Source organism: Larus michahellis, chromosome 10 (genome assembly GCF_964199755.1).
Source record: "Larus michahellis chromosome 10, bLarMic1.1, whole genome shotgun sequence".
In the NCBI taxonomy this organism is placed as follows: Eukaryota; Metazoa; Chordata; class Aves; order Charadriiformes; family Laridae; genus Larus; species Larus michahellis.
The window spans coordinates 2,545,926-2,559,946 of NC_133905.1; the positions used below are offsets into that span (position 1 = coordinate 2,545,926).

Consider the following 14,021-nt stretch of genomic DNA (forward strand, 5'->3'; position numbering starts at 1 on the left):
TGCCTGTTGGACTCTTCCCTTTTAAATTTCAATACGGAAGTGTAACAGACTTGTTTGACTTTACTCCTTGTGATATGGATTGCAGTGCTATAAACTGAATAACAGGATACTGCTAATATTTGTCTAAGAAAATTTAAACTTTACTCATTTGAAAAATGTTTATTTTAAAAAGTGCATTACTGGTAGCTGTCTTCTATCAGGCTGAAGTGTAAAATAATTTTAAATTTTGCAAAGATCTTGTATGAGTCCTCTTTATTCAGTACATAAAAATGACCTGAAGTTAAATGTTTGAGTAAAAATATTTTTTGTCTAGAGTGAAAATGAGGACCAGGCTGAGTGATGTTCAAATGCAAATTGGTTGCCTGTTCTCATTTTTTGGATGTTAGTTTAACCTATTTTAGCAAAACTTGTCTTAGTATCGCCTCTGCAAACTACATGTGACCAGTCTTGTCACTATTGAGAAGCAAAAGCGGCCGTCAGGATCTAGTAAAAGATTCTAACATGCAATTGAAATAGTAACAAAAGAGTAAAATAAAGATCAATTTACTCATGCTTCCTCCTTCTTGAGAGATTGAAAGCTAGATTAAAGACACTTTAAGGCCTCAATTGCATTATTTTTAAGAGAGTGAATATGAGCTCAAAGGTATTCTGCATTTTTTGGTGCCAGTATAAGGTTTTACTATCTAATCAAGAAAAAAAAAAAAGATTTCACATCAGCAGCTCGTGTATTTATTTCTGGACTGAAAATCTGTCTTTCCCAAATTCAAATATGTTTAGTCAGGCCCCACAAAATCATGAGGTCAAAAAACTGCAAGCGGTGGGATCTGTTATTTAAATTTTGTGTATAAGTGCTGCCCTTCAGTCCTGCGCCTGCCTCTTCGCTCTCCGCAGCAGTGAGGGTGTAGCTCCGAGGTCGCCAGGAACTGGAGTTCTAAGACGCACAGAAATGCTTAAGTGTGGGAGAATATCATAAAGACTGGCGATGTTGAGAAAGAATATATAGTTCATCATATGATACTATGCTATCATAGAGATTTAGTTATCGGAAAGAAGCAGGTTTATTATTCAAAAAATAATAATATGATAAAAATCCCAGAAAATAGGAGTCACTCATTGAAGTTGTGTTGTGTAGGGTTTGCTGGTTTATAGTACAAGCAGAGGAATGAAAACTATAGAATCTGCAAACCATAAGAGAAATCTTAAAAGAAAGGTGAATTGAGACAACTGTGCAGCTTGTCTAGAAGAAAAGGGTCTGACTTGTGGTGGTACAGAGGGGAAGTGCGCATCTCCAGAGTTTTGGGGAAGAAGCACTTAAATTGGGAAAGCAGAGGCAGAGAAATGAGGGAAAACAGCGTGAGTCAAGGGACTGGAGTGTGTAAGATAGCCCAGGAAGGAAAATTAGATGATTCAACAATCTGTACAGTTGCTACAGAGATATAAGGCAGCTGAAAGCGCTTATCAGTTAAGACTAATCGAGACTTCTGAAGGTACTAAAACTACAATTTTTTTTTTTTGGTGGGGGAGTAAAAACAAGTTGCAGATCTTATTCAAGCTGCATTGCAAGTGATTGCACTTGGTTAGCATTGTTTCTAAAATCTGGCTTCTGTAGGTTTTTAAATACATTTTTAATATTTTTTTATTTTTTAAGCAGAATACAGCTCAGGACACTGTCCAGTAATCTGTCCTGATCTATAACGTGAATGTTATGAAATCTTGCTCTGAATGATCTGGGAAGTCTGTTATTTTCTAATCATTACATCGAGTTCGCTTGTTGCTCATTTCATAACTTTTTTTTTGGTGACCACTGGTGAAAACCAGTGACATCAACAGCAAAAGTCGTGGTGGTGCTTTTTATTAGTACACGATATGAGTTATTACCAGAACTGGTGATGATGTATAGACAAAAGAGAGATGTGCTGCCCTACTAGCTTCCTGTCTTTCACTCCAGTCTAGCTCTTCTTCGCGTCCTTATTTTTTTTCCTCTCCGTGATGAGGAAAATTTTCTATGATTTTGAAATGCAAGTCAATTTTTTCTTTTTTACTACGTGGCTTTTTGTTGGTTTCTGTTTTTTGTTTGTTTGGTTTTTTTAAATTTATCTATCTAAAATGACATAATTTTTGGATGGATTGAATGTCTATTTCCATTAATTTATGACCTGCAGATGGCAATTACAGCTGCTTAGTATCACTTTTTTCAGATGGTTTGAAATTTGTGTGTTGAGGGCCAGGTTTCCTTTCATTGGTCTTCAAAACTGGTCTCCTTCAAAGACTAATTTGATACTGAAACACAAAATGTACTGGGGGCGTGTTACTTCAGTAATAGTTATAATGTTAACAGATCTTAACTATTATATTAACTCAAAGTGATAGGCAACCTAAATCTAAAAGGGAGTCCTTAAATTGAAAAGATAGGAAATGCCTAAAAACCTAAAGGAAAGCTGCCTTTGAACTGCATTCATCGGCAAAAAGAAACATAGACTGTCTTAAAGATGAACTGAAAGCTTAACTTCAAAGCAGATTATATCGGTTAAAATTACTATTATTTATGATATGTATCAGTAACTCTTTGTTTTCTGTTAAGTAGTGACTGGATAGGATGAAAGATAAAAGTTATTTATGCCAGACATTAAAGCTAGGATCCTCACCCTAAGTTATGTAGAGCCAAAAACGCACGTCTTGATTCAGGGAATATGTGACTGGATTTAAAAAAAAAAAAAAAAATTAAAAAATTTAAGTTTATGAGGTTTTCTGCTTTTACTTTCTGATTGTTGTGGATTCTGCTGTTTTTAATGACTAGGGTGGTAACAGAGTGCAGACGAAGATCCTATGCAGTTCACTGACCTCAAAATCCACTTTTCTGTTTATCTAAATATACATAGGCATGCAGAAATAAACTATTTTTTGTTGGCTTTGAAATATACAAATGCTAGCATTCCTAAAACACAGAGAATGCTTACTTTGGTACGTTTGGTGAGTTAGGAGGGATGCCAGTCCCCCGGTGAAGGGTACTGGCTGTACCAGCCTTGGGTCACACTGGGCGAGGGGACTGGTGTGTTACTGCTGAGGTTCCTCGCTGAAGAAACAGTGTCAAGAAGGATGCTTCTGTACAAATGTTGACATTCATAATGAAGGTTAGAAAATAGTAAACCACTGCAGTCGTCTGCAGTATTCTTTACTCATAGGAACTGAGAATTCTTACAAGTGTAAAGCGCTACTGCGAAGGTTTCCATTTGGAAAAACATCTGGCTCAAGAAGACTAGATTCTTTGTTTTGTACTGTAATTATTCTGGTTTTAACAGTTACTGAATTGTGAAAACTCCAAGATCTGTTGATTCCTAATGCTAAGTTTTCTTCTGTAAACTGATTATAGAAGCCTATTTGAAGCTAACAGTCCAGCATAGATGAGGCGTTACCCCTTCAGATCAAGCAGTTGGTAGCTACTTGGAGTGTGCGGTTTTTGCTTTCAGATAACTTTTTTCAGACATAAGGGCAGAATTCCCCACCTGCTTTCTTGCTGCCTTCCTCCCCACCCCCCTTCCAGCCTCAGATGAGTACTGAAATAATCACATATGAAGACTTTTGTTTAGATTTTTTATTTTTTTTTTTTTAAAAAGTTATTTTATGGAAGACAGCTCATGGTATCACTCAGTAACTCTTCACGTGTGGCTGCAGTAACCTGACTCCTGCCGCGGTCCCTCCTCGGTGAAGGCACAGGGACTTTCTCCAGCTCTGACGAACTTGAGATTGTTCTGAATTTGGATGATGAGTAATCTCCTACAGTTGCTTGAGATCTGAAGCCAATCCTGAAAATCCAGTGTGCCATTCAGTGTATTTCTGAAGCAGTATTTTTAAAATGTTACAGGAATGCTGGACAATATTTGTAGGCGGAGGAAATAGCTCTTCTTAGGCTGGTTTGTCTGGCTGTAGGGCTGGGAAGGGGACAGGACGAGCTTTTGGCCATGTAAACCCTTCTTCAGGCCTTGGTGGTTTTTTTTTTTTTTGTCTGAAAGCTTGTCTACTATTTAGGGTTGAAAAAGATATCTCCATGCAAATGTTGTCCTGCGTGTCATGGTTACAGCAACAGACCATCAGAGGAGTACAGAGACTTAATCTTCAGAGCTACTTGAAGCTGGACATGCTGACTGAAGCTCGCTTTTTTTTTTTAATTAAAAATTTGAAAAGGATTTACTGTCATCCAGCTTCCTTAATCCAAACTCCTCCCATGTGTGCTGTTCCTTGGGTCTTCTCTGTGTCTCAGCTCCCTGTGTGGAGCACGAGGGGTAACCATCGCGCCGGGTCCCTGCCTGGTGGCCCGGGCTGGGGCAGGGAGAGCGCGGAGGAGAGGCAGGGGCGGATCCAGCCAGGGGTTTCGGTGGTGTAACAGCTCTCAACATTGGCTGAATTGCAAGATTTACTGCGTAGAAATTGATGATGTGATCTGTAAGATAAGTGACCCTCGATAACTTTGCGTGTTGGCATCACTAGCAGGTTGTTAAGGAATTTGAAATAATGAAATTTCATCTGAAAAAGAAATTAATTACTGGTTCAATAGCTCTTTTAGTGTCTTCGATCAATCCAAACCTTTTCTTCCCTTGGTCTTACTGTTTGCGTTCGTGTCCTAGCTGGAGTTAGGATGAAGTTAGCAATCTGGTCTCAAATTCGTGGTTTAGGTTTTTATGCACCTGATGTACATGAACAGACTTCCCTGTCAGTGCTGTATGTAAACCCAATTTTGGTGAACCTGAATGTGGTGCATGCACAATTTTTTGGAAGAAAGACTATTTCTGCGTGCCTTTCATAGGCACTGGTAAAGCAGTTGTGATGTGGAGGTGGCTTCTCATTTGCTCTTTTATTGTGGCGTATTTCTAGGTTTCTGCTGTTTTGGGTGGTTATCTATTTCAGGCAACCAGCTCTTAGAATTCATTTTTTTGGTAACTGTAACTTGAGAAATGTATTAATTATTTAATGCACCCAGTTAGATTTAAAAAAAAAAATCATAAAAATTAATTTTCCTAACTTCTCATTAGTGAACTGAAGCATTAATAATGTAAGCTAATAAATTGCGGAAGACGTAATTATGCACTTTATCACAAAGTTCCAGCAGGCTTGTGTCTCTGTTTCATTATTCCACGCCAGAATAAAGTTTTTGTTCGGGCCCGAGTAGGAAGTAATATTATCAGCTTTTAATTTGGTCATGGAATGTACTCTACGTAGATGTGTGCAGGGAAAAGCTTCCTTAATTTGAGCTTGGAAAGTAACACTTATTTTGTTTGGCAGACAAGATCATAGATGAAGGACATCTAACCAAAGTGGAAGAAACAAAGCTTTTGAAAGGTTAGACTTCTGGATTATTTAACTGTTTTTGAAGCATGTTTTTTATGTCACTTCAGTGCATGTTCTGTCTTAAACTGGCAGTTTGAGTTTTGTTGAATACTTGCTTAAGGAAAAAAAAAGAATCAATAAAGGGGAGGTATACTGTTCGCTGAACTCTGCTCTGAATACTGTTGTAGGGTAAAAAGATTTAAAGGAAATGATTTTGGAAGACTGAGTGCATGAAATCCTAGTCTTCGTTTTTGACTGAGTTCTTACCTGAATGTGCATTTAAAAAAAAAAAATTAAAATATAATAACTTTTGTAAATAGATTTAAATCTTTAGTGCCTGCATAAACTTCAAACAGGTTTTTGTTTTTATTATAGGACTAAATAGAAATAATGTTTGGTCCAATTTAAAGTTTTAAATAAAAGTGTATTTTAATTTGACTTTTTTCTAACTTACACTCTCATAACTTTAAAGTAGCTATTAACCTCCTAAAAGTACCTTTTCCAAGTCAAATATAAATGTGCATCTCTGACTTTTTTTTTCTTCTGTATAAAACAAGTGAAATACAAGGAGCTAATTAAAAAAGGTTTATCTTGTCAAGGAACAGTCATCCTTAACTTGCAGTGCCAAAATCAGGAATGCTACAAAGTGTGTAGATCAATATTTCCTGTCTGTCTAATAATTGAGATTGTTTGGACTTGTAGGCTGGCTCCGCTTTTGTAGCTTTTTATTAATGTCTAGACATACTAACTCATTTCTTTACCCTCTGTCCTTCTGCAGAGTGTTACTGTGTTGAATAAATGTTAGGTTGTTAAAAGTTCTGGTACTCTAAAGACATTCAAATTTATCTTCTCTTACCTTAATGTATGAAATTGCACCTTTAATTTGTTTCTGTAGGTGAGTAAGCTATAGACAACCTGCCATATTTGGGAAAAGAATGCATACAATAAATGTAACGTAACACTTGCATGCCAGTTATCTTGCAAAGCGCTGAGCTATTTTTAGTGTTTGTTAATACATTCTAACTCATCACTTAAGTATGATGTCAACACATTTTAATACACTTCATCATTTTGGCTATATTTATTCTGCTCAGTTTTATTATGGGAAATAGGGACGACTGCTGTGAAATAATATAGTACAGGAAAGAGTTTTGTGCTTACGACTCTGGCTCCAGAATAGGAAGCGGGTTTTTAAACCGTTTCCCTTTTTGACTTCTGCTGCTTCAGATGTAGAAACTGATGCATCTTTCCTCTGGTGCCAGCTCTCGTTCCCTGTTTCAGGGCTAGGAGGGTAGGAGGGAGGAAGAAGCTGATGTCCCCGAGGGTGGGTGGGAGGGGAGCGTGGGAGGGAGGTGCGGGGAGAGAGAATTAATTCAGCGGCTGGGACTTGGGCTGTTCCTCCCGTTTCGCTCAGAGCAAGAAAGCTGTTTCCATGTGTGACCAGATATGGTAAAGTTAGATGGATGCAGATATTGCTCAGCTTAGCACTTCTGGAGCGGGCACTAATGTAAACGACATGGGTGAGGCTTTTAGGATATACTTTTCTTAATACTTTAAGAAGAATGTATTACTTGGTTTAGTAATTATTATGGTTTTAATGGGAATCTTGTGAGCTTGATTCTATATGATACATGGAAAATGCTTTGTGTTGTAACATCTTTAGTTAAAAACCTTATTCCTAAAAATAGGAAAGTACCCTTTTTGTTTTAGCAAGAACCACCTCCAAACATCAAGTTTTTAACTGCTCCAGTCATTATGAGCTTTGAAGTCTGCTGAAGTCATTTGAGATAAGTTTGGAATAGCTGCCAGGTCCGAACCCCTAGTGCGCTTTAAGCGTAGGGGTGTTTTCCCCTTCTCCCTCTCCGGTGATTTCGGTTACATTAAGATAAGAAAACTCTGGCTCTTGATCAGCTTCTTTGTTTGTACTTGCCTTCTTCTGTTTAATGTACAAGTGGATGTTATTCTGGCACAGAGAAATAGAAAACTTTTCATGTTAGCTGAAGAAAACATTTTTTTTTCCTACTAAGCTATCTGTGTTTTGTCATCTTGCTAATTTCTCACTGTAAGTGCATGGTGCACGTTTTGGGGGTGTTTAGTTCTGTTTGTTCTCTTGTTATTTGAAAAAACAATGCACACAAGCTTTCTTGTTACTCCTTTGTTTTCTACGTGTTTTCGTATACTAACCCTATTGGTATTACTTGATTTATTGCTGTGCATCTTTTTTCCTGTGTCCTGGTACTTTTTTGTTGCATCTGCAGTATCTATACGTGAAGAAATTATTTGTGTTCACCGTGCTTTTCTGCATATATATTAGAAGTAAAGTCTGTATTCTAGGAATGTTGTGATGATGCCTTTTTATATTTATATCTCGCTACCTGGAACTTGAGACTCGGAGGAAACCTCTGTTAATCTGTGGGTGGGCAGTGCTGCTGTCAAACCAAGGCTCTGCGTCGTCAGCCAAGAAAGATGTCGTTATGTTTAACCTCACCTGCATCTTGGTGACATGGTTCCTCACTGAAAAACCCAACCCCAAAAAAATATAACGGCATCATAAAGTATTTAGACTCTGAGTCAAGGACACTTCTGTGCGGGGAAAAAGATACACTCATATAATTAATTCCTTTCGCCTTTTGAAGATGTCTGGTCTCTATTAGAAGTTTAGAACTGGTTAAAAAACCCAAACCACAACTGTGTGGCTTCAGTGAGCTGCATGTAATAATGTAGTGAGTTGTGTATGTACAGATATTTCATAAAGGTATTTTTTTTGGCGGAATGGACGTAGACTGCCTTCTCTTAATGCAATTTGAACTGAAAATTCTTTCTAGAAATTAGTGTATTAATTTATATTGCTGTGATTTACTGTTTCATATCACACTTTTTTTTTAACAGTACAGTATATACAGGACTTGTTGCTATTATTTTATTTGACCAAAATACTGAAGCACAGTTTTATTCTTAACAGCAGTTTCTTTCTGACTTGTTACAGTATCTGCATTGTTCTAGTTTTCTTTTCGTATTTGTTCCCTGATTGAATCAGCTTTTGCACAGAGTTCCAACTGGCAAGAATAGAGCTTTAACAAAAGTTCAAGCTGTGCCTGAGGCCGTTGCGTCCCCTATTGAGATGGCAGGCTTGATTAGTGATGCTGAATCCATTTTAGCCCAGATTTACAAAGAAATAAGCAACCGCCAGGTTTTTAAGTGTTTCTTCCACTATGTTGTTTTCTATTATTATCTGACATTTAGCAGTAGTTAAATAGAAGAAATTACGATTAAGAGATTGAACAAAGCATTTACTGATTGCAGTTGATTTTCCTTGTCTCTTACAGAGAATCAAGCAAGAGTCAAAGAATCTGATCTGTCTGACACTCTCAGTCCAAGCAAGGAAAAAAGCAGCGACGACACTACAGGTAAGCGTTTAACTGAGGTCTCTCTAACATCTAATTAGTTTGAATTAAATCACAAATCGCGAGTGTTTTCTAAAATAGCCGAGAGGGTGTGTATTATGCGGAGCCAGATACAAGCTTAGAGCAGTACGTCTATTTTGCGACTTCATAATTAACTGTTGTAAAGGGAGAAGAACGTAAAAGCTTCTCTTCACTTAAAGAATGCATATACGAAAAGCGTCTACAGTCTGTCTGCCCGCTGAAAGGCGTGGGGTTTGGTTTTTTGCAGATGCCCAAATGGATGACCAAGATCTAAATGAACCTATTGCTAAAGTAGCTCTTCTAAAAGGTAAACAAATTTATTTTTTTAACGTTAGATGCATAATCTGTATATACATATATCTTTTTTGGCTACCTGTTTTTTATCAAATGCACCTTGAAGTACAGTGCTGAAATTCAAACGTTTTAATCGTGGTAGAATGGCATTTAAATATCAATAATGATTCCTTTGGGTGATGTAGTATAAAAGCATACTTCTAAGTGCTAATATAGAAATAATTTGTGCTTAAAGCTAGTGTCTGCACTCACCAACACTATTCTAGGAATTTACACATTATAACTTTAGAGTTATAGCAGTCTCACATACACTTACGTTAGGGCTAATGGCTGCGGGGAGGGGGGATTCTTCCACCACTGACATGTTTTAAGCGTTGCCAAATTATCACTGTTAGAAATACTTCTATTAGTTTGCACCTGATGGGTTAAAAAGAAAATCTAAAATCTTCTTTTGGTTAGCACACAAGATTTGAGGTTAGCACACAAGATTTGAATTTCCTGTTGTAACCGTATTTAGAATGATTGCTGAGCCTGAGCTTTGAGCTTCATACCTATGACGTTGTTTTTACTGCTCTTTGCACTGAAGGCATGTACTTAAAACTTGATTAGCAAGCTAATGTTGACATATTCATGAGCTGAAAAATTTAGTGGGATATCAATCAATTGCTAACATTTAGTGTACTGAAAGTTACTTTTAGGATTTAAGTACAACTAGACATTTGATAAGATCTGTAAAATGATGCCTACGTCGGGATCACAAGTAAAAAGAATGTCACAGTTCTTCATGGTTCAGAAAGACAAGAAACCACAGTGAAACCTAGAAGATGTGTAAAGGAGCTTTTTTTTTTCCTGTAGTTGTTTACACTTCTCTAAATTCGTGACAGAAGGACTTCCAAAAATTGCATATATTATATATGTTTCCAAATAGTGAAACTAAAATTGATTTTGATGTTTTCCAGTGGATATCAGTTCAGCAAAGCAGTTTAAAAAGGAGTGTTGGAGATACTGAGTGTGTTCCATTTAGATTTTGCTCTGATGTCTGCAATTAATAACGAGTATATTCAGTGACTTCCTATGTTAGAAGGTAGAATCTGGTGATGTTGTTTGTAGTGATTACGATAGTCTTATTTTTGGTAGTAAATTTGGGGTTAGCAGCAAGTTTTATTTGAAAACAAAAAATTCGGTTGAAAAGCACGATGGCCAAGATACGGCTGCTGTGAGCACCCTGCTTCCTGGATGAGAACGCTCTCGTGTCGCGGCGAGGGCCTGGCGGAGTTTCTCTGTCCGGGGTGTATTAGGCTGGCAGGGAGGGTTAACTGAACTCTTAAAGGACTAAAATCAGGTTTTCTGTAGTGACGTGGAAGCAGTCTTCTGCCACTGTGGATGTTCTCATTGCTTCATCTGTCTTTACCCAGTTGAAGATTTAAACCATAACCATTACTGAACTTTTAAGTTAATAAGTAGAAAAATACCTGTTTGCGTAGACCACTTTGCTATTGAATTACATACTGTAATTAACTAAAATAGTTGGAATAACTCTTTTTCTTTTGAGGCTCTTTATGGGCCTCTATTTTGCTCTCATGAAGCCATTAAAGAATATCTGTGCAGTGAGTCATTTGCCTTCATAGTTCTTGTGAAGAGCCTGTAAACCCACAGTTTTGTTTGAGGTTTTGTCAGAGAGCTACTTCATATGCCTGACTTTGCCCTAAAAAGGATCTTATTTGCCACAGAACGACTTTCAAGTGGATTTGTTATGCAGTCATATAATTGAGGAAGAGTGAGAACATTTCTGATCTGGCAGCTGTTTGGAATGCGGAAATGGCCGCTGGAAAAGGCAGCGTTCCTTTTTGTTTGACTGTTGGAATTTAGAAAACAAATTAAGGGAACAAGAAAATGATGAGACATTTAATTGCCATAGTTTCCTCCAAGTGTATTTTCCATCAATAAACCTTGAGTGCATTCAGGATTTGTTTCAAGTTTCTACAAGTTGGAGTCTGGCGACGGGGAGGAGGAAAAGCTCTCACAGATTAGTAGAACTGCCTTTCCCCCCCCCCCCCCCCCCCCCCAAGGTGAATGACTTTATTAGCCATTAATAATAGTTCCCTGGACGCTTCTCTTTAGACAGGCTGTTTGTGACTACTTATTGCAATGTTAAAAACAGGTAAATGTTAAACAGATGGAAAGAAGCAATAAATGTCATTGGAAGCTTAGTTACCTTGTTCTTATCAGCTTCCTTCTATTTTCATAGTAACTACAAAACTCATCTGTGGAATCTTAATAAAAAGTGTTTTCAGTTGAGGGTTTGCTGAATAGTGGTAGTTTACATAAGAAATTTAGAAAAATCAGCACTGGTCTGTTGATTGAGAAAGTTTGGAACAGTTGTTTTATGTTGCAGTAGCCCAATATTTTATTTTAAATGTATGATACAGTTTGTATAGATTTTATGAAGCTGAAGGAAACTCAGGGTTTTAATTGTTTATCTGACTTCACCTGAGTATTCTGAAAATAATTAACTGAATAACCTGGGAAATCCCACAAAATTCGGAAGGTGAGCTACTCTGAGGCTTGGAGGAATACCAGCCTGCTCGTGAGGTTGCTGCCGCAGGCCCGGCCCAGACAGGTAGGGGCTCACTTAGGACCACAGCCCGTGTGCGGTTCTGTATCATCGCTGGTATCAAAACAAAAGCGTAAAGGCAAACATATAAGCAGAGCCTGCTTAATATCTTCATGTTTGTAAATATTAATTTAATCTGAGTTTTGCTTTTCTTTTGGTTTTATTGCAATTTTATTTTATAGATCCTAAAACTGCAAATTATTCCTTCACACACCATCATATTCTTTAATGATTTGGAAATGGTCATTTTTCCCCAAAACCGACCCACGGGTTAGACTTCTTTTCTTGGGCCAGATTGAAGGAGAAGAAATTTCTGTGTGCTTTGAGACTCATTTGTACAGATCATGCTAATTTCTTTAACAATTTTAAATCTACCAGTAAAGTTGATGTTAAGGAAAACCTCAGAGCGTGTGTGTGAAACAAAGTGGTGTTAATTAAGAACCTTTGTTGTAACATGGAAAACAATTTGATCACAGATGAAAATTTTCCATAAGGTAGAATAAATGAATGAGGGTTTTCAAAGTGTTGTATTTGACTTTTTTTTGGGGGGGGGGGGGGCTTTGTTGTAATTAATGACAGAATTCTTTAGACTTCTCTGGGAACAGTTAGTCCAGTGCTGAGTGCTTCTGGAAATTGCTCAAATATTTTTTTAATTGCAAACTTTTTTACATTGGTTCTCAAACCAGGTTTTTGTGATGTGACTTTTCTTCCTGAGGGAACTAATTTTAAGCCTGATGATATCTAGTAGTTTTATTGTTTATGAAATAGAGCAATCCTACTTGCTAAGGAATTTTTTTCAAAACTCGAGTTAGCACAGAAATTGTGTTTGCTTTGAACTAAAAGGCATTAAAGAAATTTTAAGTTTGGGTAAGACTGAAAAGCTGTTATTTTCTCGTGCTGGTATTTCTTGGCTTTCTGTTGCATTTGAGTAGGAAAGGGTTTTTACCTTGATTGTGCCTTTGCTAAACTGAATATCTTGTCCCGTAAGTCGAGTTCCTCATCTCCTTTGAAGCAGTGTTATCTTTTATGATGTGTACTTTAATTAATTGGAAAATACTGTCCACCAGAAAGTTCATTTAGGGTGTCCATTGTTGGGCTTGGGACACTGCTTCTTTATCAGGCGTGATTTGAGCATAATTTGTCAACTTCCTCGTCCATTTCTTCTGAACAGTCTCATTAAGGAGGGTTGAAAATCTAATTGCCCCAAGTCTTTATCCATGAGAAACTAAGAACAAAACACGTTCAGTAAAGACAGACTTGAATTTAGAACTCGAGTAAACTATAAAAGAAAGTATTTGGATGAAATATGTAGTCCTCTTTGTTCTTTCTGCTCTCATAATTTTGTTCTGAAAAAATCTAAAAGCACATGTGTGCCCTCAGCTCCACTCGATCCCACCCATTCATTACTGTGAGCACAGGAAAAACAGCCTCTGTTCTGAGAGGGACACGGTATGAATACTTAAGCATAATTTGATAAACAATTACTTTAATGAAGAAAACAGCAAAAAAAAATTTAAACTACTTTATTGGTGATGTCTACAGTCAAAAGTGAATGTCAAAAGTATAATGACAAACTAAACTACAGCTTGTATCTATTTTTTTTTTCTTATTAGTGAAAGGTTCAGACAACTGAACCAATTTATCTTTTGGGCTTCTTATTCAAAGTAGTGTGCCTTTATCTTAAATCCATGTGGCCTGTAGCCATAGGCGTTTATTAGCCAGTTAGCCGAGCAGCACATCTACGTTTTCATTCTCCCTCTCCCAACATGTTCAGCTGGACTTTTTTCACTGATTCCCTCCTTTACCTTTCTCACCTAACTGGCTTTATATAAAGTGCTAGCCCTCTACCAATTAGTGCTGCTGGCGCCCAGTGGGAGATCTGTTTCCGCACAGACACTATTCAAGGAAAATTTAGTGAATGGGAGTTTCCTGGTGTGGTTCCTGGCATTGCAGATACTGCAGGCTGGAGTATCAGGCAATAATCAGCCTTCCTCGTTGTCACTGCGTCTAGTTTCTAGTGTGTCCCCATTAGAGGACACTGCTGTTAGTTACAAATACTTGTTTTTCCTCTTTTAATTTCTCCAAAACTTGAGCTGTAAAAGTACTTAATTTGTCTGTGACCGCAAGTCTTCTCTTGTAAGCCCAATAGGTATTTAATATCATTTTAGTTGTGGAGGAGAGCATTATTATTATTATTTAGAGTTTAAATAACATGCAGGGATATCTGATCGTGTTAAAGATATACCTAATATTTTAAGACATAGTGGCAAAAAAAAATTAAGGGCAAAATTTAGCTTAGCATTCACTAGGCCACCGAACGAAATAAGGAGGGTGGGCTTTTCTTCTTTTTGTTTTACAAGATTTCC

The 14,021-nt window shown here is 37.3% G+C and overlaps 1 protein-coding gene across 50 annotated transcripts in view; it reads left to right on the forward strand.

Annotated features, from left to right (window-relative positions):
• SLMAP (sarcolemma associated protein) overlaps nucleotides 1–14,021 on the forward strand; it is an 87,694-nt gene that overhangs the window by 56,422 nt on the left and 17,251 nt on the right. For 37 of the 50 annotated variants that reach the window (XM_074602324.1, XM_074602322.1, XM_074602348.1 and 34 more), the window contains 3 exons: nucleotides 5,278–5,334; nucleotides 8,649–8,729; nucleotides 8,995–9,054. In XM_074602324.1, coding sequence (XP_074458425.1) covers nucleotides 5,278–5,334; nucleotides 8,649–8,729; nucleotides 8,995–9,054 — 198 coding nt within the window. Of the gene's footprint in view, nucleotides 1–5,277; nucleotides 5,335–6,495; nucleotides 6,843–8,648; nucleotides 8,730–8,994; nucleotides 9,055–14,021 lie in introns of those variants that run through there. The other 13 variants (XM_074602349.1, XM_074602360.1, XM_074602319.1 and 10 more) reach the window with 6 other exon arrangements.